Source organism: Netta rufina (assembly GCF_964035555.1).
Source record: "Netta rufina genome assembly, chromosome: 5".
NCBI classification, from domain to species: domain Eukaryota; kingdom Metazoa; phylum Chordata; class Aves; order Anseriformes; family Anatidae; genus Netta; species Netta rufina.
Genome location: NC_140128.1, coordinates 60,682,581 through 60,709,940, shown reverse-complemented (window position 1 = coordinate 60,709,940; position 27,360 = coordinate 60,682,581). Strand labels below are relative to the sequence as shown.

General features: G+C 39.8%; 2 protein-coding genes across 4 annotated transcripts in view; one reads left to right on the top strand and one right to left on the bottom strand.

Annotated features, from left to right (window-relative positions):
* The window catches only part of EXOC5 (exocyst complex component 5), a 28,609-nt gene extending 12,238 nt beyond the window's left edge, over positions 1-16,371 (bottom strand). The window contains exons 1-10 of one of the 2 annotated variants that reach the window (XM_084287195.1): positions 16,197-16,371; positions 11,544-11,635; positions 7,783-7,930; positions 7,191-7,385; positions 2,745-2,809; positions 2,235-2,263; positions 1,953-2,062; positions 1,426-1,470; positions 1,184-1,324; positions 4-86 (exon numbers count right to left, since the gene is read on the bottom strand). In XM_084287195.1, the coding sequence (XP_084143321.1) occupies positions 4-86; positions 1,184-1,324; positions 1,426-1,470; positions 1,953-2,062; positions 2,235-2,263; positions 2,745-2,809; positions 7,191-7,385; positions 7,783-7,930; positions 11,544-11,635; positions 16,197-16,223 (935 nt within the window). In that variant the 5' untranslated portion in view covers positions 16,224-16,371. The remainder of the gene's footprint in view (positions 1-3; positions 87-1,183; positions 1,325-1,425; positions 1,471-1,952; positions 2,063-2,234; positions 2,264-2,744; positions 2,810-7,190; positions 7,386-7,782; positions 7,931-11,543; positions 11,636-16,196) is intronic. The other variant, XM_084287194.1, reaches the window with a different exon arrangement.
* A 122-nt stretch (positions 16,372-16,493) lies between these two features.
* On the top strand, positions 16,494-25,721 carry AP5M1 (adaptor related protein complex 5 subunit mu 1). 2 transcript variants are annotated; one of them, XM_084287330.1, is made up of 8 exons: positions 16,494-16,587; positions 20,186-20,831; positions 22,300-22,527; positions 22,971-23,110; positions 23,839-23,924; positions 24,028-24,143; positions 24,389-24,485; positions 25,585-25,721. In XM_084287330.1, the coding sequence occupies exons 1-8, from the start codon at positions 16,520-16,522 to the stop codon at positions 25,665-25,667; spliced, it is 1,464 nt and encodes a 487-aa protein (XP_084143456.1). In that variant the 5' UTR covers positions 16,494-16,519; the 3' UTR covers positions 25,668-25,721. The 2 variants fall into 2 exon arrangements, 1 of the variants encoding a protein (XP_084143456.1); XR_014618455.1 differs by lacking the exon at positions 25,585-25,721 and having other exon boundaries at positions 24,009-24,143.
* The last annotated feature ends 1,639 nt before the right edge of the window (positions 25,722-27,360 follow it).

Below are 27,360 nucleotides of genomic sequence, written 5' to 3'. Positions count from 1 at the left end.
TACCTTGTATACAGATCGTAGAGATTCTTAAGATACTGCTCTGCATCTGATTTCCTGTGTTCTTCTAGCTGGTCCTTTACATAAATCTGCAAAATTTAGGTACATCTTTTAGAAGAACAGATATTAAACCTCAGGTCATACTCACTACCTGTTAGGTTTACATATATGCTTCCTTCAAAGCACACATCTTAAGTAACGCATACATTCTTTGGTTTTAAGTCTCTGATCCATAGACCTTGCATAACCTACAGATAGTTCAAGGGATTTTTATAATTATTAAATCATCTTCTTCAAAAAGTAGTAGCATATGAAGCAAATACAAGAGAGAGACTGCTTTGAAAAGATACTTGACCAAACACAAGATCTGGTCTCATTAAGAATCAAAACAACTAGAGGTCTAAATGCATTTCTGCAGTTGACAACAACCAAAAGACATATTTTCATATTTGTTTACCATAATACACAAAGCACATACAAGTTAGAGCCTTCTTGTAACTGAATATTTGGACAAAATATCTTATGGTAAATAATATATAAGTCAAAATTGATGCATAAATTCAGGAATGAAACACAAGCTCAATCCCTACACTATATTATTATCAATAAGGGGAATAATGCTGACAGGAAAATTGATTTTTGCAATGAGTAGGCATTCTGTTGACTTTACACACCTAAGAGAGTGTATTTGCAGGATGGATAACTATGTTTTCAACTACTCCAAACTTTCATATAAAGAGTGTATTAGCTGCAGAAAAACATTCCTGGCATAAATTGTTTTTCTTTATTCAGAGCTAGCCTCATACATGAAACTTAATTCCAAATATGAACAGAATAAAGATATCACTAAACGTGAAACTTCCTTTCCTGATATGTTCTGGGGATAGTACATAGAAAAGAATCAAATGTGTATGACATCTTATGAACTAGCTAATGAATGCATCGATTCCCTTAATTTTACACACTGAATTTGGGCATTTTCATTTGCACTGTATTTGCAGTACAAGTAACTTTACTTGAAATAGCCCTGAATATCTGTATGAAATGCTACAGGGCAATCAGCTGTGATTCCACATCTTATACATGATTATGAATATTGTAAATTCACAATAATTGTTATTACCAGATAAAACACTTATGGAGGAAAAGCTTGCTCAATAACTTTAACATGTTAAATTTGAAATACCTGAAGTTTAACTTCAAAGATATTTTGAATGAGTTTGGCTAGCACAGTCTCTGGATTGCTAAAGACTTCTCCAACTTGCTTATTCACTCGTTGGCAGAGAATGGCTGCATCTTCAAACACATCATTCCTCAGGAATGCACCCTAGGGTTTCAAAAGCAAATTTAATAATATATTTACAGCTACTTATAGGACTAAATAAATCAACACCCAAGGAGATGCATGGAAGACAAAAAATGCATTACCTCTTGACACTGTTTTATGTACACATCAACACAATGGGAATAGCCCTGTAGAAGAAGCATAACACAATTCAATGTTAATTCAGGTTCTCCATGTTTTTAATACAGAATGAAATTAATGAAATACGACTCCTCTGTAAAAGTTATTGAAAAAAAAAATACATTCATCTGAAGTGTAGACTGTTTCAAATCCATTTTTGTCACAAATCTAGCATAGCTTCAATTATCATCACTCTCCGTGGTTATACACCACAGGTTTTAACACTCCTCGAGCATGAATGTCAGTGCACACACATTCAAGAAAAGATTATCTCGGAATGGTCTCTATTGACACTGCCTCTGATTCCTCATCATCTGCCTCCTTCATTCCCCTGCATTTGATTCCAGACGGAACACCTCAGTATTTGTAAAGGTATACGTTATCTGATGTGGTCATTGTGCCAGTGTAAATATGTTTACTTGAAAGAGGCATTTTTTGTATCCTGGTGTTTTGTTGTTGCTGTTTGTTAAATTAAGACCCCTGCTTTTACCTTAAAATGAAGCAAGACTGCTGCTACTTCTCTCATTCTGGAGATTTCACCTCTCCGCTGTGCACTGGTAAACTCTTGAATTAGCTGGCACTCTAAATCATGGTACTTACCTGGAAAGGAATGGAGAAAATAAGAAAAAAAATATATAAAAAAATGAAATCCATCAAGCCATGTAATAAGAGCACTGGCAAAAACGGTATCACTAACAGTATTGCATATTTCTTAGATCAGTTTTAATATTTCATATATAGAAATATGGATTGAACTGGATAGATAACTTACTTGCTATCTTTGATTTTACTTCAGAAAACCTGTTAATATCAAAAAATACCACGATTAAATTCAAATCCACGTCACAGGAGAAATCAGACATCCTAGAGTGCCTGTTACCCATGATCTATTTTAAAATGAAAATATGTAACACAAAGATGACAGAAAAGTTACATGCTTCATAACCATAAAAACCTACAAGCATCTAATCCAAATCTAATTAAGTCAGCACACCAAAATTATCCCATTAAAAGTCTGTTAAGCAGTTTAGGATGTGTATGTAAAGATGATCCTGCAACATGAGTACATGAACATGAATTCAAGAATAGAGGGGACAGAAATAAGCACATGATCCATCTCAAAAGCTACAGGAATCACGAGTGAAGTAAAGCCCCTCTCCTATCTTATCCTTCACCGTGTCCCCCACCGCCCCCATAAAAAGAAAAGCATCAGAAAATGACAGCTGTGAAGTAGTTGTGGTGATTTTGTTTGTTTTTAAGAGATGTTCAGATAGAATTTTACCTGTCAAAAGGCAGTTCCTGTGCAATCAAATGCAGTTTCTGAATAATATCAGCTGCCTCTTTAATCTGTTAGAAATAAAAACATGACAGTCAATTACTAAAGATCTGATTGTGGGCTATTCCTTTCTCACATCTCCACTGTTCAGCTTTCATACGTGTAGTTCCTGTTTTCCTGTAGTTCCTGATGCTTATGATAATTTTTAACGTACAATTATATAGGGCAAAACATTATAAAAATTCTTTCACTATATGTTCATATGGGACACACCTCTACAGGTGTTCAAGCTGTCTGGACACATAGCTCAGCACCACATCAGTCCAACAAGACTTACAGACTTGGTTTCCGAGCTAATCAGCCTCAAATAATAAGGCTAGAGCAATCTCACGTCAATATTCACCCTTCCATTTTGTAAAAAAAATACACAAATACAACACAAACAGCCAGCTGAACTGCAACATGATACTTTACCATGAATTAGGATAAAAGTCAAACAGACTTGCACCCAACCAGAAGGGCTCTCTGGTGAGCTCAGAAGTGAATTAGCTAGCAAACCGTTCAGACACCCCAGTAAAAGCACCAGTGAATTCTTTAACTTGAAGAAACTAGACGATAGTTGCATCCAGAAAAGCTATGACTGTGCTTGGCATGAAGAGGGAAAGAAGGGGGGAAAAAGGGATCAAGGAAGAGCATAGCTGGAGTACCTAACATTCTCCAAAGGAAGGAGAAATGGAAGCTGTATTAGAAATTTAAAAAGCTGTGAAGTCTAAAACAAAAATTAAGATGAAATTTCATTTATCATGCATCTACAAAATATGAATAGTATCAAGGATACAAAAACTATAGAATAAAGAAAGCAGCATGCAGATTCCTGCTGTCATGAACAAAAAGGCCATTTACCATTTGTCTTTCAATGATCAATCCATGGCAAGTGCATCTAAGTAGTGCTCAGTGACTGTTTCAGTAGGCTAACTAGAACTATGGAAAATGGCAACTGCTACTTTTGAAAGTGTCACAAAAAGAAAGAGCTGGTTGCAACTAAAAAAGGGTAGGTTTAGGGTAGATATAAGGAAGAAATTCTTCCCCGAGGAGCTGTGGCTGTCCCATCCCTGGCAGTGCCCAAGGCCAGGCTGGATGGGGCTGGGGACAGCCTGGGCTAGGATTAGATGGGCTGTAATGTCCCTGCCAACCCAAATCATCCTCTAATTCTGCGATTAAGAACAGTGAATTTAGCTGCTAACGTCAACTGGTCAAAACCACAGCTCTGTGACAGTTGTAGTCTTTATTATTTGGTCTTGGTGACTGGAAGGCCCCTCAAATGGATTGATGAAAAGTTAACTACTGCATCCAGGCAAAGCCCTCAAATACACTGACACAACAAAACACATGGAGAACATGCACATTGTCTCATTTTTCCTGTTAGCCACGTTCCAGGGAAATACAGTGAGAGGAATGGAAGTAAGGAAATCCAATTCTCCCACCACTGAAGAGCAGCTTGGGATTAAAACTTTTCAGGAATGGAACAAGACACACAGGTAAGAAAACAGAGCACAGTCATCGCATGAGGCTGGTTGTTCAGCAAAAACAGGGGCTCTAAGAAGGCGCAGTCACTCTGCTTATTAAGAGCCGCTTATGTTTTGAACTGTCAGCTTACAATAGCCTCTTAAATCAAAAGCAGCCACGCTCCTCAAATAAATCCAATGAAACAGCAGTTATTTCTATTAGCTTAAAGCAACCTTAATACCTAACGAGCATTTCTGTTTGATACTGATGTCATTAGGATAGTCCATATATTAGCAGTTATTCATCAGCATCACCAAAAGAAAAAATCAAAAAGGGAAAAAAAAGCACCCGACAAATGGAACATTTTCTGTCTTCTTTTCACAAAATAGCTGTTAACTAACTTCTTAGATTTTTATTGAATTCGTGGCCTTTTCTTATGCACAACAGAAGCCATGACAAATCAATTCTCCATGGTTTCTGCTTAAATCCAGACATATCTCATTTTTAATTGAATCATGCTTCTGTAAACTATTACATCAAAATAAATATGGATTCTGTAAAACACAGCTTAAAGACTAAAATATCTGAAAAAAAAAAAAACACAGAAAAAAAAGGTGGACAAGGAAGAGCGAGAGAAAATTTTAACAGAAAATATTGTTATGAGCCAGTTAAAAGGCATAATGGAATGATGTTGAATGCAGAACATAAATGAGGAAGAGGGTGTAAGAACAATAAGCATTAAACATGACAATGCTCCTGCATGACAAACCAGCGAGGTGCTGCATCATTTTATAATTGAATTGTTTTAACTGGAGTGATTTGCTTGTTTTAAGACACTTCCGTGCAGAGGAGGTCCTGGTTAGCTGGCAGCGCAAGGCAAATCACAACGACTCTGAGGATGAAGATACACAACACCTAGCTTAGGACAAGACAGAAAAGAAAAGCCATCACTGAGATGATATGTTGGAAATTGTGCAGTAAAGCCAGGAGAAAGTAATGGGAGAAATAACAATTTGAATGTAGAGGAAAAAAAAAAAAAAAAGGAGGTAAGAATCCAACAGATTTCAAAAACTAACATCACTGAAAAAAAAACACAAAATAACTGCTTCATAATCCTTTATTGCCTCTCCTTTCTTAGTGTCCTTTGCTCTTGATGTCCTAGGGAAAAACTCACACTTACGGGGGACAGCTTGTATAAGAAATCCCAACATCCTCCAAAATAGAATCTGAAACCACATCAGTTTGAAAATGAGAAGACACTGATAAAGTATTAGTGATTTACATTTTAGAATATCTGCTCCTATGTCATGCTTTAGAAATATTTTTAGTTCAAAGATGTATTAAGATGTCACACCACACATCTAGGCACGTTCTTTTGTAAACACTATTGTTACTTGCTATTTAAATTTGGAGACAAAAAGTCACAGAGCAGTACTAAACCACTTGGGCTGAAAATACTCTGTGTAAAATAACATATCCAGAAAATCGTGTGTGTTCTCACATGCTTCCTTTGCCGACTGACGTAAGACTTCTGGCCTTTCCTACATTTGTCTTCCTCCAGATATGCTGAATGTCTTCAGGGTGTACAAAGATTAATTTGTTTACCAATTTCCAGGCTTACCACATTTATCTACCAAAGAATTTTCAGAGCCTTCAACAGGAAGCGTTACAAAACTAAGTTTTGAGTAAAAGTTGAATTCTTTACAAGACTCTGCAGGAGACAACACGATTTTCTTTAAATTATGCTTTGTTATTTACTACGCCATCTTAAATTAACTTTAAAATGCATGTTTTTTTTCTATTAGGAAAAAAAAAAGAAAAAAGAAGACGATGTTGAACAGACTATCTACATAAGAACTTTTGTTATGCTGGAACCTTTCTGTTTTCCTTGGAAATCAGAAAAGTTTTCTGCACTCCCTCGCTGACTAGGGCAAATTATCAACTGGCAAATTACCATATATCCACAGACCATGATTTAAAAATCACTATGCAACTGAATTCTTGGAAATAAAAGTATATGAAGCTATTAGTTTTCCAACTCCCTGAAAGACACTTTCAGCTCAGTAGTAAAGGGATGACATTAACCTATTCTTAGGTCCTTTATGAGAGGCATTTCAAGAAAAAAAAAAAAAGACAACATTTTTGCTGAATGTGCAAACCAAGTTTTTGCTGTTTCCATGCACTGCAACTTTTCTTTACTACAGTCATACCATTGCACACACTTTAAGCATAGCAGGATGATTGCTCAGGACACACTTGGGGGGAACAAACAAAACAAAACCAAAACACACACACACAAAAACTACTTATCTTACTACAATGTGAATGAGCCTTGTTGCTTACAGCTGGACACTATTCCATCAATTTATTTCTATTAGTCAGACCTCTCAGATTACATTTGCATCACGAACATACTTTTGAAGCACAAGAAAAACAAAATGCATTAACGTTTCTTTGAAGTTTTCCTGCCTGGTTCCTCTAAATTCAGAGGGTGGAGACATAACCACAGGACTATACAAAGCCCCAAGGCATGCTGTGACAAAAAGGTATCCAAGGCCAGTGGACTGACCCAACAGAGTAAAGTTTCACAAAGAAGTTGCATTCAGAAACATTCTGCATTACAGGGTGGATCTGAGGCAAGGGGTTCAAAGAAAAGGCAGATATTGTACAGGCTCTAAAGTTGCCTCCCCAGCATTTCTCAAATCTCTGATAATTTCATAAAATGAAAAATGCCAACATTGCCACATTAAGCATCACTGAATACAAGTGCTTTATCAGCAATCTGCAGCCTAGTGTTGTTAATTTACATTTCAGAACAATGCAACTTTAACAAGTCAGTCACTCACGGGTTTGAAGTCTGACCATGGTAAGTCATGGTAGCAGCTTGTAATTAGGGCAGTACTGCTTATTGCTTTGAACTGCTTTCATCCCGCTGACAGCTCTTACCTTTTCAGAGTTTGTAAAAACATCAGACTTCAGCTCTCCATCCAGAAACTCATTAAAGTATTTCATCAGCTTCTGAGCCTCCACAGCCCGTTGCCGTGGCGTGTTTACCCCCTCCAGTTGGTCTCCAAGGTGACAGACCTTAGTTGCTACATAGCTGATGTGCTCGTCCAGCTCTTGGAAATGTTGGAAGGCAACCTGGGAGAACACACACACGGACACAATTCTCATCGTTTCCACTTACCGTGCTTTAGGAAGCACGAGAGTTACATCAGTAAGAAGCACGAGGAACCCAGGCATCAGCTCTCCAGGCTATCTCAAACTGCAGAACTACTCAGAATCACTAATTAAGTGCACACAACTGCTTAAAGTTTAGTGCCTTCCATTAAGCTATTGTGAAGACTCACTTCTGGACTAGCTAACACTCATTAATGGAACATGCAGACAAGCACCCTCCGACAGGGGAAATTGTTTTCCATGAAACCCTCTATTTTTACCCCAAACAGTAGCATACTGTACCAAGAAATGTTAATGGAGCATGTGATGCTTTTAAAATTCACAAAGCTTAGCACTGCCTATACGCTTTAGGTTTTACCTGGTTGCTCTTCTGCAGCTCTTGTACTTTCTTGGCAAATTCCTTTGCTTCCTTCTGGCATTGCTGTTCGAGTTTCTCCACCTTTCTCTGAATCCTTTCATCCATTACCTGTAATTCTTGGATGTGATTTACAAATTCTTCCAATAATCTAATTTAAAATAAAATATGGTAAAGCAGACTTTAGTTCAAAAGGCATCGTCTACACAGAGAGCTTTTAAAAAAACAAATAAAAAACCTCACAGGGCTGACATAATCATGCCTACCTTTGGAAGGCTATTTTGTTTAAAACTACACCATCCTAGTTGTATAGAACTCTATGTCTACATAAAAGCTTTGTGATCATGTGAATGGTAGATGAGAGTGGAGAAAATGGTTAAAACATTGATTGCTCAAGAACCTGGCTCTTTCACTGGCTCAAGAATCCCTCTATCCCAATCTTCCTTAAATACATCTCATCAAAGCAAAGAAAGCTTAGGTCGCTACATCCCTTCAATGTAGGGGTTATAATAATAAAGTACTTTCTACTTTACTCTAGATTTTATAATAAACTTGTAAATCATTGTCCATTTAATTGGCAATGAATGCAACTACATAGTCTAATAATGTTGTTTTGGTTGTAACCATATTACTTCCTGACTTCATTTCTCTTCTCCCTACAACACATAGTATATTTAAAGCTTTTTTCTGCTATTTCCCATTCATTTTACTTTCAGACTCACATTTCACCCTCTCCAAGTACAGTATATTTGAATGCAGTCTTCAATTTCCTCCATTCTTTTTCATTCAATTCTCAATGTGTTCCTCTTCCATTCCTGTTTTTGTCCATTCTGTCCCATTCCAGTCAATTTTTCAGCTCCTATTTTTCTAAACATCTCAGTCACCGATGCACGGGAAATGGGCTATTCCCCACATCCTCCACAGCCATAAAACTTACGCTAATAACCGAAAATACATGAAAGATTGGAGAAGTCTGTTGTCCACATTTCATGTCGGAGCAGAAGACAGGAGGAAGCCAGAATCCTTTCCTGGGAGCTTCCTCTAGACTGCTGAGGAATCTGCATTTTCACATGTACTCTTCAGAAGGTGTACTGTGAACCTGGTGCCCTTCCAACATGCAGTACTGCTGAAAGGCAGAACGAGCATGCTGTTCCTCTCCTGGCTCCCCTTGCACTTGACAGAGACTCTCGGCAAGCAGAAGGGAAAAGTGGAACGCGTTGTTCTACCCTCGCATGACTCCTTCAGCACTTCTTGTCTACAGCACCTCTCCTGGCCAACATCGAGGGCTTTCTCTGAGCAACACCTCAATAACATAAAGCGGTTCTCTTTAGTTGCATGGAGGGTCAACGAATTTTCAGATTTAATTTCTTCTGCTAAAATGACTGGCTTTTATCCTGCTGCTTAAACCATCTGAAGTGCCTTTTTTTCCTCACTGTATTAGTCTAAAAAACTAATTAGTATTGCAAGTGGTATTTTTGCAACAGTAAGTGACTAGAAGAAGTCACAACTTATTGAAGAGAACCTTGATTGTGGCAGATGCTTACTACTTCTTTCCTCCATTTCCTGCTTGCCAGAAGCCCGAAAGGTAAGCATATTGCATTAGATGCCAGAGAAAACTATGGGGAATAGACTTGAGTTTTGAAAAGTATTTTGAAAATAAAATGTTAATGAATCTAAGTAACACAAAGCATACTCTCAAACAAAAGCATAGAGAAGTACAGAAAGTTCCTATTCATTTTACAAGCTAATTCAGTTCAGTTTGGGGTTTGTGTTTTTTTAAAAGTAGGTATTGTGCCAATTCAGCATTTAGTCAGTGGTAGCATTCAATGTATAGCAAGACAGGAAAATATTCAAATACGAGAGAGAGCTGCTGGTCAGGTTTCTCAAAACAGAAATAAGGAACTGAGCACCCTTTCTACAACAAAATAAAGCATCACTTTCTAAAAACAGAAAAGAAAAAACATATACCAAAAAGAAAAAAAAAACCTTCTGGTATTATTTGGCCTCCCTTTCTCCCCATACTAGAAGATCCCACAAGTAAACTATTTACTGGGCAGGAGTCTCCCACTTGTCCTGATAGATATAAAAGCACATCACAGAAGTTAACACAAGCAAGCCAACACAAATTAAGATGAGAATTTAAATTGACTTGGCGTTAGTACCAATCACTAACTACACTGAAGTATACACCAGACACAACTAAGGAGAAAGAGCTAGAGGAAGCAATGCTGCATATTTCCAGGCTTCTTCATATTCATATTTCTTCCTGCTTAACTTGCATGTAGAGATCTCCGTAGGATACTGGCCTTAAATTTAATGTTAACCGTTCATCATCTTGCTAGGAATTCCAGCAACATCCCCCCTTCTTCAAAGAGCCAGGCTGCTCAAGAATGAATGTCCTTTGACTGTGTTAAATAAGCTTCTCCTATCTGTTTCAAAGAACAGCAGATTGTCTATGACTCTAGTAATTCCTAAACTTCTTAAGACTTCTAGCTTAGGTAACTACAAACAATCCCAATTGGGAACAAGACTGTGAGAAGTCACTAAGCTACTGCACTTTGATTAATTCGTCATCATAACGTAAATCAACATTCAGGTAGCTAAACGTTTTGTTGAGCCTCCTAGCTCAAAAGCATTCCAGAAGAATAACAGGAGGATGATCACGCTCACCTCCTTAATTATAACCATTTGAAAAATGAAAACACTTAAATTAATTGCATCCCTAGAAAGAATACTAATACCGGTACAAAAGCGAAGATGCAGAGCTATTTGAAATGGTCGCTCTTTGGAAAACAGAAGATCCAGAAGTGCAGAACACAGAAGCTTCTGTGTTGAAAACTGCTGTATAAAATCATGCATCTGAGTTCCCACCTGTTCCTGGCCCAAAAAACAGAAAGCTTTTTTCTTGCCTTAGGGCTAGGTTTCTCAGCAGAGCCACGCCAGCTCACCACAAGCAAGAGGAGAAGGTCCTGCTCTGCTTCCTCCTTCCCCAGCCTTACTCCTTTCCTCACACACATTCCTCCTTGCCACCAGCTCACAGATCTTCCCTTCACACCTGTTCCTAGTTTTTTCTGGTTCCCCAAAATTGCCAACTCAGCTAGAAAAGAAGAGGACTTTTTTGTCTGGTTAGTTTTTTAGTCAAGTGGATTAGCTTATCCCAGGATCAACATGCCGAGAGCTGGCTCAAGATGAGCTGTCACAACATGCAGCTAAGTGCAAGGAAAAGGGGCACAAGTCCACCTCCATTCAGCAGAAGCAAGCTGTTCATTTGGTTCCAACTACAGTGCACACAATCAGTTCAAAACAATCTAAGCCAACATTGCCATGCTCTGGCCTTTCCTCCCATCCTACCTGTTTGTTTCTGCCTTTTATTTGCAGCAATGCTGTAAACTACTGGGTCCTGCAAGTCAGTGTAGGGAGCTAAACTAGCAAGAAACTCATTAAATTGACTTAACCATCAGAAGCAGCAAAGCCTAATATTATGTTTTAATCCAGAAACTTTTGTGCTTCAGAACATTCATGGCTGACAAACATCAATTCTCCTTTATTCAAAAGATCTAAATCAGAAAGTGACTTTTCCTACTCTTGTTACTAAATAATTGATTCTGAAGAATTGGTTCATGGTCACAAATTCTAGCAGTTCTCCCAGATGAGTATTTCACTGGATACACACCAGTGCCACAGACAGGCTTTTTGTTGTGCGTGTAATAGACCAGTACAATTCGAGACGCATTCATTTTGACCATTATGCAATTTTATTTTACCTTTTTGGATCGAAAGCTTCTCCACCTCTGGAACCTCCTCCTGGTGTCCTCCATGCCAGCCGTTCAATGTATTCATCTGCCACAAAAGGCTCCTAGCCACAGAATAAAAACTCTTTACAATGTGCCACAGCAGGGTCTTTGCTTACGCATCATTTTGAAAGCATTTAGAAGCATTACTACAATCAAGAGCAAGTACAGCATTGACAATTACCCCATCACCTCTTTCTTATGTTTACATATTTAGTAGAGAACACTGTTTTTAGTACGGTGGGTTTGAACATCCAGTCTAGCAATTGTCAGACTACTAGAAAATGCTTCACTAGCAATCTGAAGAGCTGGCTCTACGCTACCTGTAGCCATTTCCAGGTGAGCTTATGGATTGTCATTAAAAGTATCTGACACATGCAGCAGCCACACTGATATGAGATACTGTATCACCAGACTCTGCTGCAGCCCAAGAGCTTTCAGCTGTACAGCAAACCAGATCAGAGAACTGTCTAAATTTGTCTAAAAATGTCTAAATTTGTCTAAAAAATTATGGGGCAATGTAAGTTTTGTTTGCAGATGCTCAATTTACCGATTCAGTTCACAACACGTCATCACAAGCAAAACTGACCAAGGCACTGCCCCGTGGCAAGGACAGTGCCAGATTGCCACGGGACACTGCAGCTGCAGAAACAAAGCAGATAAAAGGGAAATAACCAAGGATGAATAAAAGCAGACAATGGACTTCACTTTCCCAAGAAAGCGGGGCATGAATGATGCTAAAAATACAAGGTTACACAAGTTTATCCCATAATATTTGCCTGATCTTCCTCAAGAAATACTGCACAACAGTGAAGAGTTAAGAAGATTATTTTCCCACATGACAATGTTTTCTGAAGGCACAGACCTCGTAATAAAACCAAGAGCTCATATTCTAGTTGACCTAGGACTTCAATCAGCTCAAACATTTCTTCACACAGTTAATATTAAGCACCCAAAACAATTTACAAAAACAAAGCATAATGACACCTATCCTTTAAAATAAAACCCACATTATTATTTATCCCTTCAGATTCATTGGTAGCCCAGACTTATTACTTTGGTGCTAACATTAGTATATCTGAGCTCAGTAAATAAAGTATTCTTGTAGACCCCAGGACTTCCTGGAAAGCTGTTACAATACACACACAAATGGGTCTAAAACTGTGCAACACAGCCCAACAGAGCCAGGAGTGGTTCTGGTTGATAGTGGTACTTGCCACAACTCCATTCTGATAATGAAACACACAAACACAACATCACTGCTTTTGATAAAGCTTGGGGCAGACAGACAGAAGTAACAGGGAAGGAAAAAACAGCATTTTCATAAAAGCAAGGGTTGGAAAGCAAATATTGCCAGTCATTGCTTACATTAACAAAGCCACTTCAGTGTTCTCCAAAAAACACATTATGCCCTATCCAGTCGAGCCCAGCTATTAAACAGAAATATAAAAGCTTTTAAAATATATTTTGCAACTTGCAGAATCCTGCTAGACAGGGCAGGAACTCCAGCAGATCACCCGGTAACTCCTCTTTCAAAGACTGACCGGAGTAACTGTTCTGCTCAGCCAGTTAGGCTGACTGGTACTTGGTACAAGTCGCTCAGCTCTTCGCCCCAGTTCTTCCTGACACACAACATTGTTTCCTTTACACGAGTCCTCTTCATCAAAAGTTTTAATGCGATGTTTTCATACTAAGTATAAACTCTCTGTTTGTCATCTTTACATCTCAGTGTTTGGGAATGTTTTTGCAGCTTTAATTACAGGCGAAACGAGCCATTCGATGCAGTAACACTCCCTTCAGGGGAGTCCTCCAGCTTCGTAATTGCTTTATGGCTCTTCTCAGCACTTTTCCTTTATATGAAAATCACAACCACAACTTTTCCTCTGAAGATCCCGTAATCCAGCTGGAGTACCGCTCCATTACAAGGACACCAATGCCAAATACAACTCTGTGGAAGAACCCTATACAGAGGGTGCACTGTTCAGCGATGCTGTGTGCATACATCTATGGATGCATATATATACACGCTCTATATATATATCCTAAATATATATAGTGATACTACTTATAGTGGTGCTTTTTTTGATCAGACAATATTTACAGGGCTTTTCTGCAAGCCAGAGTATCAAAGCCTGGTCTCCTAAGGAAGTCTGATATACATACCCTAGAACCGTAAGAAATAATAGCTGTGCCAACTTCACCCTAGCCATTACGCCTCTGTTCTCCTCTAAATCTCCCTTGAATATACGTGAACGCAGAGCGTCTGCAGCTCCCTCCCCTGCATCCCAAATGCCAGCAGCAAACAATTTGGTCAACTCCTAATCACACTGTGCTGCCCAGTCTCAAGGCCAAACCGAAGCTGCAGCAGCCACGTCCCCTCCGCCGTCCTCCCCTCCGCCGTCCTTTCGTGTGCCCTGCTCTTCTGCAATGCTCCTGCCTCCCTCCTTCTGCAGCATCTGCATCACAAACCTGCATTGTTTTAACAATTTGACACAGCAACAGAGAGTGTTAATTAGTTTACTCAAACCTAAATGATGGCAGAATCACTACTAGATGCAGCCATAGTATTTTAAAAGGGCATTAACCTGGAACACGTCTGTTTAACAGGAACACTTACAGAGACTAAAAGAAGCTTAAAGTCAGGTCTCCTTTGTCATATAAACCCTGTCCTGTATTACTCAAACAGTAACCGTAGGGGATGTTATGGTGTGCAGCATGCTGACCAACAGAGTAAGAAATGAGCTCTTTCTTCTGAATTTTCACAAAGGGCAAACTAAAAATAATCTCTTTGATTTATAAAGAATAAATGAAGCTTGGGATGATCATTTTAAGACATGGTTCCATGATTTCAAATGTTCCCGCTGCAAATCCAAAGTTTTAGTTTTGTTTAAAAAAACCTCTCATACAGACTTTTTAATGTTATCTTGATAATATGGTCACCTATAGCTATCAGAGAGCCTAATTCCTATTTTAATTTTCCTCTCCAGTTCTGCAGAAACTGCTGAAAATCAGCTTTTACAAATGTAATTTGCAAGTTCTTTGCCTGTTATCTGATGAGCCTCAACAGTCAATTTCTTCACAGCTTTGAACTTCGCTCTAGCTCCAGATGAATTAACGTGATCCTATCCATTCAGCCAATACTCCTGATTTAATAAGAGATAGGCCTGAAGTGGATGATAACCTGGTTTGATCTGGTCTGTGTAAGTGAAACTAAACTGGACCCAGCCATGTTAAAATCCAGTTTAGCAATAATTATTTTTAAATTACATTTTGAATTATACATAGAAGAATGAGTCCCTGTTGTGTCCATTTTCAGCACAGATCCTTCTATATAATTTTATATATCCATATTGAAAGTTACTTTTAAACATGCTTTCATGCAAGCATTGAAGCCAAATACCACCCTCAGGTTCAGCTCAGGGTTACTCCCATAGTAAGTATCTTCATGCTCTAACCTTCACGGTAGTCACCTCAGACTAAAGTACCACACAATATTAGTTTAGTTAATGTCCATATAACATCTCCTGCCTTTGTAGTGATAGAGAAGTGAGAGCAGGAGAGAAAGAAATCTCAGTTTCCATATCGGAAAACAAGATTTCAAGCCTTATCTCTAGGCAAAGCTCTCGCCTACTTTGCAATTCCACCTTTATTGCTATTGCAAAATGAAATACATTGTTGCATGATCCGGAACTGCCAAAACATACAGTTTTCTTTCCACATACAGGTCATTTCCCATTCACCATCCCACAAAGAACAGAAGCACACAGTCCTCATGTTGGGAAATCAACAGACTCCTAGAGAAGAGTCTTAAGGAGGTGCAGAGAAGGTATCAGGCCTGGCACCTACCTGCTTAGAAGACACTATATTATTCTTGCTATTTTTTTGAAACAGGCAAGCAAAAAGACATGAGTCATAACACTCGTGTGTCAGAATAGTGATTCATAAATACAAGCGAGCACAATGCATTTATGTAAGAGTATATAGAGGACCCTACAGCAAGGCACGAGACCTCTCCTGAGGGCTGGGGAAAGCGAGTCCTGGTGTTAACACCAAACAAGCACCAGGCTCTTGAGTGACTCAACAAGCAAACAGGGGATATCTGGTACCGATACCTCACCCCCTGCACGAGCAATGGGGACAAACACTGCCTGATAACCACGGGTCCCATCCTGAAAGGCCACGGTCCAGACCAGAAGAGAAGCTCCTGGAGTGTTGTTAAAATTTCCTGCTCATGGCCTTGGGCGAGCAAGTTGGCTTCTTGCACCTCAGTTCCACAGCAGCTAAAGGCAGGGCAGAGGTCTTTCCTTATTCTTAAAGGCTTGAGAATAAGGAACACTACGGTGCCAGGGTCAACCCGGTGTGTGTGCTGAGGAAGAGATGGGTTGCTTTTCCAGCCAGGCCCTCACACACCCAGGACCCCCAGCAGAAGGGGGCCGTGCATCAGGCTCCCTACAACCCCTCAGCCGCTGGGCAAGGAGCGACAACCCCCCCGCAGCCCACCACCCGAACCCCTCACACCCCACATTTTCCCACATCCTCACATTTTCAGTGCACACCCATCGGGGCAGGAGGCCCCATTTCCCTTCCCCGGGCCCTTCCTCGCCCGCAGGCTCCCCACACACCCACCTCGAACAGCTCGGCCGCGGCGGCCATGGCGCACGGGGGTGGTGGTGGTGGTGCTGGTGGGGGGCTCCTCAGCGGCTCTCCGCCGCCCCACCACCGCCTCCCATTGTGTCCCCCAGCCCCGGCACCGCCACCACCGGCAGCAGCAGCCTCGGCACCGCCTCCACCCGCCGGAAACAGGCTTGCGCCGGGCGGCCACCGCCGCACGCAGCTCCCGGCTCCTCCCCGGTCCCGGCCGCCATCTCCTGCCCTGCCCCGGCCGCCCCCCATTGCCCGCAGCCATCCCCGTCCCCCCCCCACCCCCACCCTCCCCTTAGCCCAGCGCCATGGCGCTGCGGGCGCTCTGGGTGCTGAGGCACGACCCCCGGGCTGGCGGCGCGGTGCTTTTCTCCAGGTAAAACCCTTCTTGCGGGGTTGTGCCGCCGGGGATGGGGTTGGAAGGGGAAAAGGGAGCTGGGCAGCGCTGGGGTTATGCTCTTGTAGCAAGGCTGAGGCTGCTCCGAGCACCCCTTGCAGCCCACCCCCCCCCCGCCTCATCGCCGTGCTGTTATCGCTGGGGGGTTATCTGGTGTATTTTTAGCAGCTTCTGTGTTTTGCACGGGGCTTTCTCGGCTCCGTTCCTCTTTCTGTGTTGGTTTCTCTTCTAAATCTTAATTTTTTAAAAAGATTTTGCCAAGCTGCTCTCTGCTTTGGTATGAATATTGATGGAAAAGCCGAGGTAGCCATTAGGAAATGCTGTCAGAGGAACAGGCAGAGCACAGAGCATGCATTTTGTTTATAAACTCTTAGTCTTGTTCATTAATTGCACTGGAAATACAGCATTTTCAGGGAGAAATTCAACTTTCAATTTGATTTTCATCTTTGCATACAAAGAGGTTTTTAAGTTAGTGAACCAAAGCAGGACTTCTTCTTATTACTATTATTATTCAGAACTATTGCATAGTTTTAAATAAGACTTTGGGCTAGGTGAGTTGGTTTGGTCAGTCTGGGAAATGTGCCCATTTCCTTGCACTTTATGATTCCAGAGGACTTGGTACCAAAGAACGAGAGGAAAAACAACTGGGGGATAGGGAAAGAAGAAATGCTGAGACCTGGATAAAGACGTGACTTACAGTCCTCAGCTGAATTTAGAAAAGCTGGAGAGAAAACCTAGAAGGATAAAAAAGAGCAAGTAGAGAGAGTATCTTCCATCTTCGGGTGCAGACAGCTCTCCACACTGGGCATTCCTCTGATTGTTTTAGGATTAGTATTATAGTCCTTGTATTACCTACAAGACTAGAGATGAGGCCTCCCCTCTACAAACACAGAGAAAGAGAAAGCCGTGTCCCAAAAGTCTGCGAGTGTAATCACCAAGGAGGACCGGGGGGGTGGTGACAGGGATATGTGAAGTAACTTGTCACACAGTGAGCGGCAGAGACAAGGAATAGCAGTCCTTTGAAAAGGGCAAACTCGACTTGATACTTCAAGTGATTTCCAGACTTAGATCTTTCAAGTTCCCAGAGGGAATAATAGGGCTGTGGAAACCCCAAGTTTATCCTCCTAACTGACCTTAAATTCAACAAAGCGCGTAGACAATATAAAGAATGCTGGATCACATGGAAACTGTTGGTTTCGGGACTTAGGCACTCAGCTGGAGATACGTGAGCCCTGATCTTTAACCTTAGAGAAGACATCTGGGACATCAAAGCATTCCAGTTTTTTTGAGCTGATCATAACTTAATTCAGGCAACAAGTACGGTCTCCCTCTTGAATCACCAAAGCTCATTCATCCATGGAAACTTTCATCTTTTTAAGTTTTCATCACTTTCTAGAGGGGAATACTGAAAAACCAAGATCACAAGGGGTAACTAATCATCTAATGACTCAGCTAATGCTGAGGAGGTTCAGCAGGAGGAGGAGAAGGTTGCCATGGTGTGGGGACAGCTTCAGCAAATACAGCAGGCAGATTGGGACAGAAGACAGACAGAATTAGAGTGAAATATCTCCTTTTGCTTTGGAAACAGCAGCTGAAAATAAGAGATGCTTACCAACATTATGTGCAGCTGCTTATCAATAACCTTGGTTGGGAAGCCCTCATAAATTTCCAAGCAGCGAAATCACACTGTTTCCTTGCTGTTCAAAATAGACGTGAGACTGTAGGGAGGCATTTTACTGTCATCAGTATCCTGTTTACGGATCTTGTAGCTCAGGCTTCTCTCTGCTTACACTTCCCTTTTCCTTACTGGGGAAAAAAAAAAGAAAAAAAGCCCTAGATGCCTGATTAAGAAGCAAAGAAAAAAGCACAGTCAGTGAAAATAAGCATGAGGAAGCATAGCTGCCTCCAGCAAAAAACTCTGCTACTCAGTTAAGAAAAGATGATGTAGGTGGGACTTGTAGGCAATAGGATAAGAGCCATGCAAGCGTTCAGGAACAGAAGGGGGACGTTAGGTGTGGAGGTCACAGATAAAAACAAAGTACTACATTGCTGGGATTACAAGTTCCATGGCAATTTAAGAAACAGCCTGTCAACGTGTCTTTAAAAAAAATGTTTAAAAAGGAGAATAAGTGAAGGCTCATGTGTCCATGGATTTGCTTCTCCCATGTTTGTTTATAAGCGTGGACCTGAGCGCAAACAAGCATATGGCCTGAGAGCAGATCAACTGCAATGTGCTTCATGAAGTGATTTTAGTTCCCTGCATGTAACCTGTGACAGGAATTTTGAGGGTGTGCAGATAACTACTATGGGAATCCGCAAAGAAAAATACAGAAAAGCTAGCCCATTATCAAACTCAAATTAAGAGAGAGTCGGGGGAGTTTGTAGTTCCGAAAAAGGATGAAAACCAATGCATTAGTGGAAGTAAGCATTTTTCTTTTCTCTGCTATTTATTAAAAGACAGCTTTTAAGTTTTTCTTGATAGATTTAGGTTAGTTTTTGAAGAAATTCATCCCTCTTTCCTTTAAAATAGTACTGCTTCAGAAGAGAATGGTATGATTTTTTGCAAACATTATGTCTAGAAAATTTGAAGTAAAATATGCATATTGATGCAACATAGCAAATTTAAAATATACAAAACTTTGTCTCTGAAACATGAAGATTACATCTTAAATAATCCAAAGTCAAAAAAAAAACAAACAAACAATGAAACAGTCATAACAGCACTTAAGTCACACACATTGCACCTGCACTGTAGAGTCCAGTTTGCCCCCTCACAAAACCCATGCAACTCTTGCTGGAAGTATTGGACTTAGGCACAGTGAAATCTTTTTGGCTTTACAGTATTGTAAAGATTTGTAGTTAATCTTGTTAATTAGTTAAAGCAACTGCTGCAGATTTATTGTGCAAGCTCAGAACAGCAATGCAAAGCCTGTATATAAGTAACTTCAGTGATATTGTCCAAGAATGTTTAGTAGAGTAGCAGAGCTATAGCAGTAGCATACCGTAGGTAGGCAAAAAGCTCTTGTAGTTGAATTTGATTATGTGTGGCAGCCGTCTTCTTAAAGTGTCTGAAAAGTTGTCTTCAGTATGATCTCACCTCTTAGAAATACTTTGTTGTTGAAGTTTCATTGCACTGGTAGGTCACGCTTGGGTTCATTAGTGTTGTTTAAACATTTATATATCTTTGTGCAACAGGACAGGAGACAGACAGACATACACATTTCTTTTAAAAATAAAAGCATTTGCTCCAAGTTTGCAGTGAAAATCTACCTGCTAGTACAAATCCTAATTACACGTGAAATAGTTTTATTGACCATGGTTCAGATTGTGATCCTCTCATTCTTTCTATCAGGACACTGCCAGTGTCTGCTGGCACGAGGTTACTTCTAGGAGCTTGGCCTTCAGGAGCTACACAGATACTTGACTATGTCAATACTCCAAAGATTTTTGTGGTGTTTTTGCATTCTCTGACAGCCAGAAAAGGGGTGGTGTGCTTTTGCTTCTTGGAATCCTGTTGGTATGATATTTTGGGTGGGAAAAGATGAGACAGTAAGACACTCTTATTTCCATGTTGCAGGCGTTACCCCACCGTTGAAACACGCGCGGAGGCCTTCAACGGATCGACGCACGTGGCTATCCCATCTGACAACGATTTTCTTAAAGCCTTGCTCTTTGAACTTAGGCTCACGGATGACCAGAGTTTTGTGGAGCATCGGGATACGTGTACTCGAATCGATCATTCATCGGTACGTTCAGTTCGCGTCGAAGGAGGGGATCTCTGGCCTGTGGTGGCTTTCCAGAAGAGTGGTCTGATCTATGCGTGTCTTCCACTGGTTGAGGAGACCTTGGAGCCCCGGCCACCTCTCCTTACCATCAGTGGACTCTCTCAAGGACTTGCTCTTCTGTTTGGCATTCTGGACTACATTTCTCCAAGTCGGAAAAATGAAGCTGAGATGAGTGCAAAAATAGGCCAGCTTCGAAACTTGCTTATACAGGCCTGTCCGCTCGGCACCCCCTTAAACACGAACATAAGCAGTTTAAACAGCTCGTTTGATGACATTCAGGTTATTCCTACAGATGAGAAGCAACCGGTTTGGAGATCCAACACGTATAAAGGCAAGCCTCAGGTTAATGTCTCTATCACTGAAAAAGTCAAGTGCATGCAGTATGACAAGAGAGATGTCGTGGACATGTGGCAAGTTTACGGAGTGGTGAATTGCAAGGTGAGAGCATTTCTTGTGCCAGTCTCGCCAAAATGCTTTTTGTGTAAGTGCACTAGGAAATTGAATTCTCATTTAATTTTACCCTGATACGTGGTGAGTGAATTTCTAATATGGTAAAATTTGAAAGCATAGCAAACTATTACATATTAGTGTGTTAGCAGTGTTTTTTATTTTGGTCTTTACTGTTTTTTTTTCTGCACACTTCATACATTTCTCAGTAACTATTTATGGGACTTAAATCTCCAGCAGTAGTTAAATTGCAAGTATTTTCCCATATGTTGTATTCTAAATGAAATAGGGAGAAGTTGTTTCATACAGCTTTTGCATATAAAGACTAAGAAATAGTAGTGCTAACACCAAATTTGTTTCCGGCTATCTAATAAATAATGAGAAGACTCATTCAGAAATAGTTAGTCTGCAAGTGTCTTTACAGAGCATTTTTACTTAATTTTCTTACCATACAAAAATTAAATCTTCTATTCAATTACAACAAAATTTGAATCCACATAAGAACTGTTGATACAGAATCCATGGAAATGAACTAGTAGCACAACTAATTTGAATGTTTTTATATATGGCAATGACTTTTATTGTTTAATACTAAAATTTGGGGAATGTTGACTAAATAGATTAGTAGTTATTACAGAACACATTAACATTTTTATATATTCTATAATTGGTGTATTTAACATTCTTGGTTCCAAATTATACTTGGTATATTATCAAAGCACACTGTGTTTGTAACTGCCATTGTTTTAAGAGGAGAAAGACGTAATAAAAAGTGGATCATGCTAATTTAATTATTAGTAAGAGGTGGGATACTTGTCTCCAAAGGAAGCCAACCTAAGTACTGCACTTCTGAAGACTTGCTTATTTCCCACCAGCCATGCTGGTGGGGATTATGTGGGTGAACAGCTTCCTGCTCTCAGAGGGACAAGTTTCTAGGTCATCTTGCAGAGTGGATGGTCTTACATAAATGAAAGCCTTGGTATAATCATGTGCTGCTGAGCTGGCACGCAAAGGGACAAGACAATGGAGGCACTGCACATGGTTGCTGTGAGAAAGCTGACGTGGGACCACAGTGGCCATTAATAGCATGCTGCAATCCATTAAGCGGATGTTGTAAAAGTAACTGAATTAATTAGACTGTCACCAAGTCTGTTTATGTAACATTCAAAATGATTTAGCTATAGCAGTAAGTCCTTGGCTTGCTTATGTGCTGGTTTGCTGCTAAAGAGCAGCTCTCAATTAAGAGACATCTAGCTAAGGCTGCACCACTAGCCGTACAGGAGAGGCTACAGAATTGAGAAAGGGACTTTGTTTTGAAAGTATTTGTCAGTACTAAGGTTTGAAGCCAGCTGAAAATTTTTAGTGTGATGGTTTAATATTTGTGTTTGATTTTTTGAACATCTAATTCTGGCTTAAGGGAAATATTGTAGAATAATCTTTTGTCTTCATTTTGTCCCAGTGTGATATAGAGGGAGCTGCACCAAATGTAACCCTCACTTTGAATCTCCCAACTAATGGCTCTCCGCTCCAAGATATCCTGGTCCATCACTGCGTGACTTCCGTTGATCCTGCCATGCTCATGTCCAGCAGTGTCGATCCACTGGATGATTCTGTGTATAGTGGACCTTACAAATTTCCTTTCATTCCTCCTTCAGATTCGTTCAACTTGTGTTACTACACTTCCCAGGTAATAACATCCCTGACCCTCGTTGTTTTCCAGCCCTCAAACAGGAATAAAAATACCTGTGGTGTTGAATGCATCTAAATAGGACTCTCAGTCCAATACAGGCAGGTAAAATGTTCTTTATATCGTAAACTGTTTGGAAGGCACTTCAGGACTTGCGTCATCTGCATTACTTTCAGAAGGTGCCAGTACCTTTGACTGCTTTTAATTTGTGAGCAACTTAGATGCCTGAATTAGACAGAATGAGTCCAGGATGAGATTTAAAGTACATACATGGGCAAATCTGTGTATGGTAAGTAGCCCAAAGAGTTTGATGGATACTGTTCAAAACCGCTCGGCAATTAACAACTTTATTTTTTGAAGTACTTTAGCAACTAAGACAGTATATAACTGATCTTACAATGGTATTGTTGTCATATCTTGAGAATTAATGTGGTTTTCTCCAGGTGCCTGTTCCACCAATTCTGGGATGTTACCAACTCATTGAAGAGGGATCACAGTTAAAGTTAACAGTTAATTTGAAGCTTCATGAAAGCATAAAGAATTCTTTTGAATACTGTGAAGCTCGTATACCTTTTTTCAACAGGTAAGAATAAAGAAATCCTAAATAGATTTGTTCCTTTTCTCTGTGATCTTCCAAAAACTAACCTGTCAGGAGTCCATGTAACAGATTGTGCCCCATCAAAGACACCAACTTTGCAAATATTGGGAAACAGCCTTGGAATTGTTCTGACTCCTGACCAGAGTATTTGGTAACATTCTCAATACTTCCATGGAGTATCCTGTTTCCCTGTGTTATTTTTTTTTAATGTGAAATGCTGCTACAATCCTCCAGGTGGATTATGTCTTGAGAACACTTCTAAACCAGGGTTACCTGTTCCTTAAGACTGCTAATCCTAGCTACAGATCAGCTTATCAAAAATACAGTTATTTAAAATTAAAGCGATAGTTTTCATGTAAGCCTCTCTGACAACTGCAGTAACTACGCTGTCACATAATTATAATGAAAATTTACAGATGAAATGATACAGAGTTGCTGATGGTGATCATAGTGTTAGTAAAATGCTATCAGTGAACTAAAGACAGTAAAATATCTATAGCTCTCATGATTACTAGGTTGAAACCACAGTGATTTCCTCCTGCCCTGTAATTTCTTTCCATAAATTAGCATTTTGTTTAGATACGTGTGATTTGTCTGAATGCACATAAATAATGTCTTTCGGCATTTGTTGCTTTCTTTAACAAAATTATTGTTAACAAATAACTGAATGGTATTAATTCCAGTGGCTTTATTGCTCCTTTTTCATGCTGTAGGGGCCCAATCGCTCATTTGGAGTACAAAGTTAGTTATGGCCAACTGGATTTGTCACGAGAGAAGAGCCTACTGGTTTGGATCATTGGTGAGTAGAATACCCCTGTGCACTCATCCTTCTTCCCCCCATTGGTTTTCTCTAGCGTAAGCACAGCTGTATCATTTCTTATAGATGCTGTTTCTGGCTTTAGGACAGAAGTTCCCTAAATCTTCAGAAGTTTCTCTTACTGGAACTGTGACTTTTGGTGCTGCAGGTGAAGAGCACCCAACTGACTACGTTTGCACTGGGAACACGGCTTATGTAAAAGTAAGTCATAGTCTCTGTGAAATGCTGCCTTAATAGCCATTTTTTTAATCATCTTAAACTGGTTATGAAAATACACTGATTTTAATGCGTTGCACTCAGTGTAGAGTCTTCTGCTGTCTTGCAGGATTTGATGTCCTGTCTTTATGAGGTATGCTTGCACACATAAAGCATCTAGCACAGGTTGCCAGTGTTTGCACAGCAGCCATTACACTATGCATCTTACCATGTATTTCCTCTTTCTGTAGATGTATTTTAGGATCCCAGACTTCACACTTACTGGATGTTACGTAGACCAGCATTCTGTCCAGATCTTTGCACCAGGAAAACCCAAAATTACTGCATGTGAGTTACTAAAAATGTCAATTATAAGTTTAGTATGCAGTTTCTGATAAATAAATCAGATATCAATGATTAAAATAACGTAGATAAAATTGGACAAATCTTTTTCCTTGGGACATACCAGAAATTTTGTTTTCTGCTTTGTACTTTTTCTTGCAATGGTTAATGGTTTCTTGGAGTAGGGACTGGCGTCACCTTTTTAGATGAAAGCTCTTACTGCTAAATGACCAAGTCAAACCTTCTCAGGCTCTCCTGCATTCACCCTGGTGTTTACAATGTTCTGCGTAATGGCAGAACTTTATAATAATGGGGGGACAGAGAACACCTTGCTGTAGTCTGGCCTCTTGTTTAGGACACTTATTTGAAGATATGTGTGGACTGGAAGTAAGGTCTGCAGGCACAGAACTCAGCTCTTGCACACAAGCTGAGACTGTTGCTGTCTGTTGGTGTCATCATACCATTATCTGTTGGGGGATATGGTTCATTAAATCTGTGGAGCAGAAACCACTGCCTGTTCTGGAGTTAACATGTCACTTCTTACATGTCTGCACCAAAAATATACTAAATGGGAACACAGTCATTAAATCTGGCAATCATTAAATCTGAGCATTACCGTATAATAGCAACATTTTTCTTTGTTGCTTTCTGTCTACTGCAACTTCTGTTGGTCGTGTTAGAAATAGTCTGTAAATGCTTTGAAAACTGTGATCTACACTGTTAAGTTTGTGATGGGTCACGTTCGGTCCTAAACTGTAACACAAAAAAGCATTACTTTCATACTGTGTTTTATATCAAGTCTGCAGTTTATATTCATTGAACAAAATCCGAGACATCTCCTTGCTTTTGACTTAACCTCTGAATTTTAAGCTTATGACTAGTACATTAGTAAAAGTAATTGAAGCTGAGATTTTAAATGTATTATTATCAGAAATAATTTTCAAATAATAGTAAGGGTCTTACAGTTTAAAGAGGCCAATACATCCTTACTAGTTTACAGAAAAGATATATTAGCAGTCTCTTAACTTGGATGAAAGTATATCTGATTGTAAAGTACCCTGTAATGTTTGTTTTTTGTGTTTTTTTTTTCCCATTTGTTTTTTAGCCCGGGAACTGATTTCATCTGATTATTACATCTGGAATTCTGAAGCATCGGCGCCTATCATGTACAAAAGTTTATATTACTGATGTAATTGTGAATGATTTTTGTGATTAAACAAAATAGGGAATTAAAGTAATACCATGATACAATGAAAATAAATTTGATCCAGTGTTCTTTTGTTTGTTTAAAAACCATCTGTTGTGATTAAAAACAAATGAATTCACTTCTCTTAAAAACATAAATTTATTTTAGATTGTTTAGCCCTGGATTACAGCCTAGAGATGTTTTGAATTGTTTTCCCTGGTCATTTTTACTCTCCATTCTAACATTAACTGGCACAATACCCAGTGATACAGATGGTACAGACTGGTTTGTGTGGGCAGGTCTTCTGGGAGGACACCCAGTTACTTTGTTGGTTTTGTGAACCAAAGAGCTTTCCAAGACATGAAAGCTTTCAGTGTCTTACTCCATTCCTGAAGTTACAAGAATCTGATTAGTTTCTTGATAAGCAGGACAGTCAAAAGCAAGAGTTCCGTTCTTTTCACAAGATTATTTTGTGTATGTATGTACAGAATGTATGAGTCAATAATTTACAAGGGTCTTAAGAGAGACAGTGTGACATGAACAGTGCTACTAAAAGGGGAGACAGTACAGGAATCTTTATGGCCTCTGTCAGTAAAAGTGGTGAGTTCCCCTTCATACATGCATGCAAACTCTAATTAATATTAGTAAGGAACCAGAGATGTAAACCCATTTTTTCAAATCACAAGACACTCTGAGGAGGCAAAAGCAGCTAAGCTTGCTGGAGGTTCCAAAAAAACATCACCAAGCCATTTACCTTAGAAAAATAAGCATAAAAGAAAAGGACTCAGTTTACAGAGGCAGACCTCTAATTTTGAGAAGAAAATTGGTATCTGCAGGAACACAGGAAATGGACTTTAAGAGAGTTATCAGGAAACGAGCAAATTCTGAAAGGCTGGTGAAAAACTGAGAGAACCTGGAGAGCAGCACAAAAGAAGAGAAGAATGCCGTCTAATAACCGAGCACACCGGCTGCTCCTGCTATACCTCTTGTTTAACTGTACGCTGTGAGATAAATAAGATTAATGATTATGTACGGAGAAAAGTTTTAGGCTATAATTCAAAAAATGCTTAGATCGAGACAGTAATCTAATTGGTTGGTTAAATGTTCTGAAGGGTGGATTAATTCATGTGAACCATGACATTCAGCTGAAACATGCAAACTTACACGAGAGCACTGTGCTATGACTTGTTTCACAAAAGTGATGCATCTGTTCTGATTAGCAGACAAAAGGTGAGTTAATGAATTTGCCCAGAATCCAGCCCCCGCTCATTACAGCCATCTGCATGCCTCAACACCACAATGTCAGTGGTGAAAGAGGTCTTTCTGTTGAAAAGGTGTGGATCATGTTCTGCATCATTCAATGCAGAATTTCAGTATGTGGTGTTCGCTTTCAGCCTACCTGTAAGAAAGATGGGAGCTGTCTGTTCCGCACTGCAGCACCATGGAGGAATGGCTTTTCTTCTTCACAGGTGTTCAAAGAGAACTCCTCAAGAAATGCTCTGAAATAATGAAGGGGCTGTCAAAATTCTGTGCATTAGAATAGGAGGATCACCTTGCAATTAATGGAAGGAGGGGGGAGAAGGCTTCACAAATAGTGTTCCATTTCTTTTTCCTCTTGTCCATGTTTCCAGTTGTCACATGCCATAATCAAATGGTCTTGTGTGACAACCACGAGACAGCCATGCTGGTGGAGAG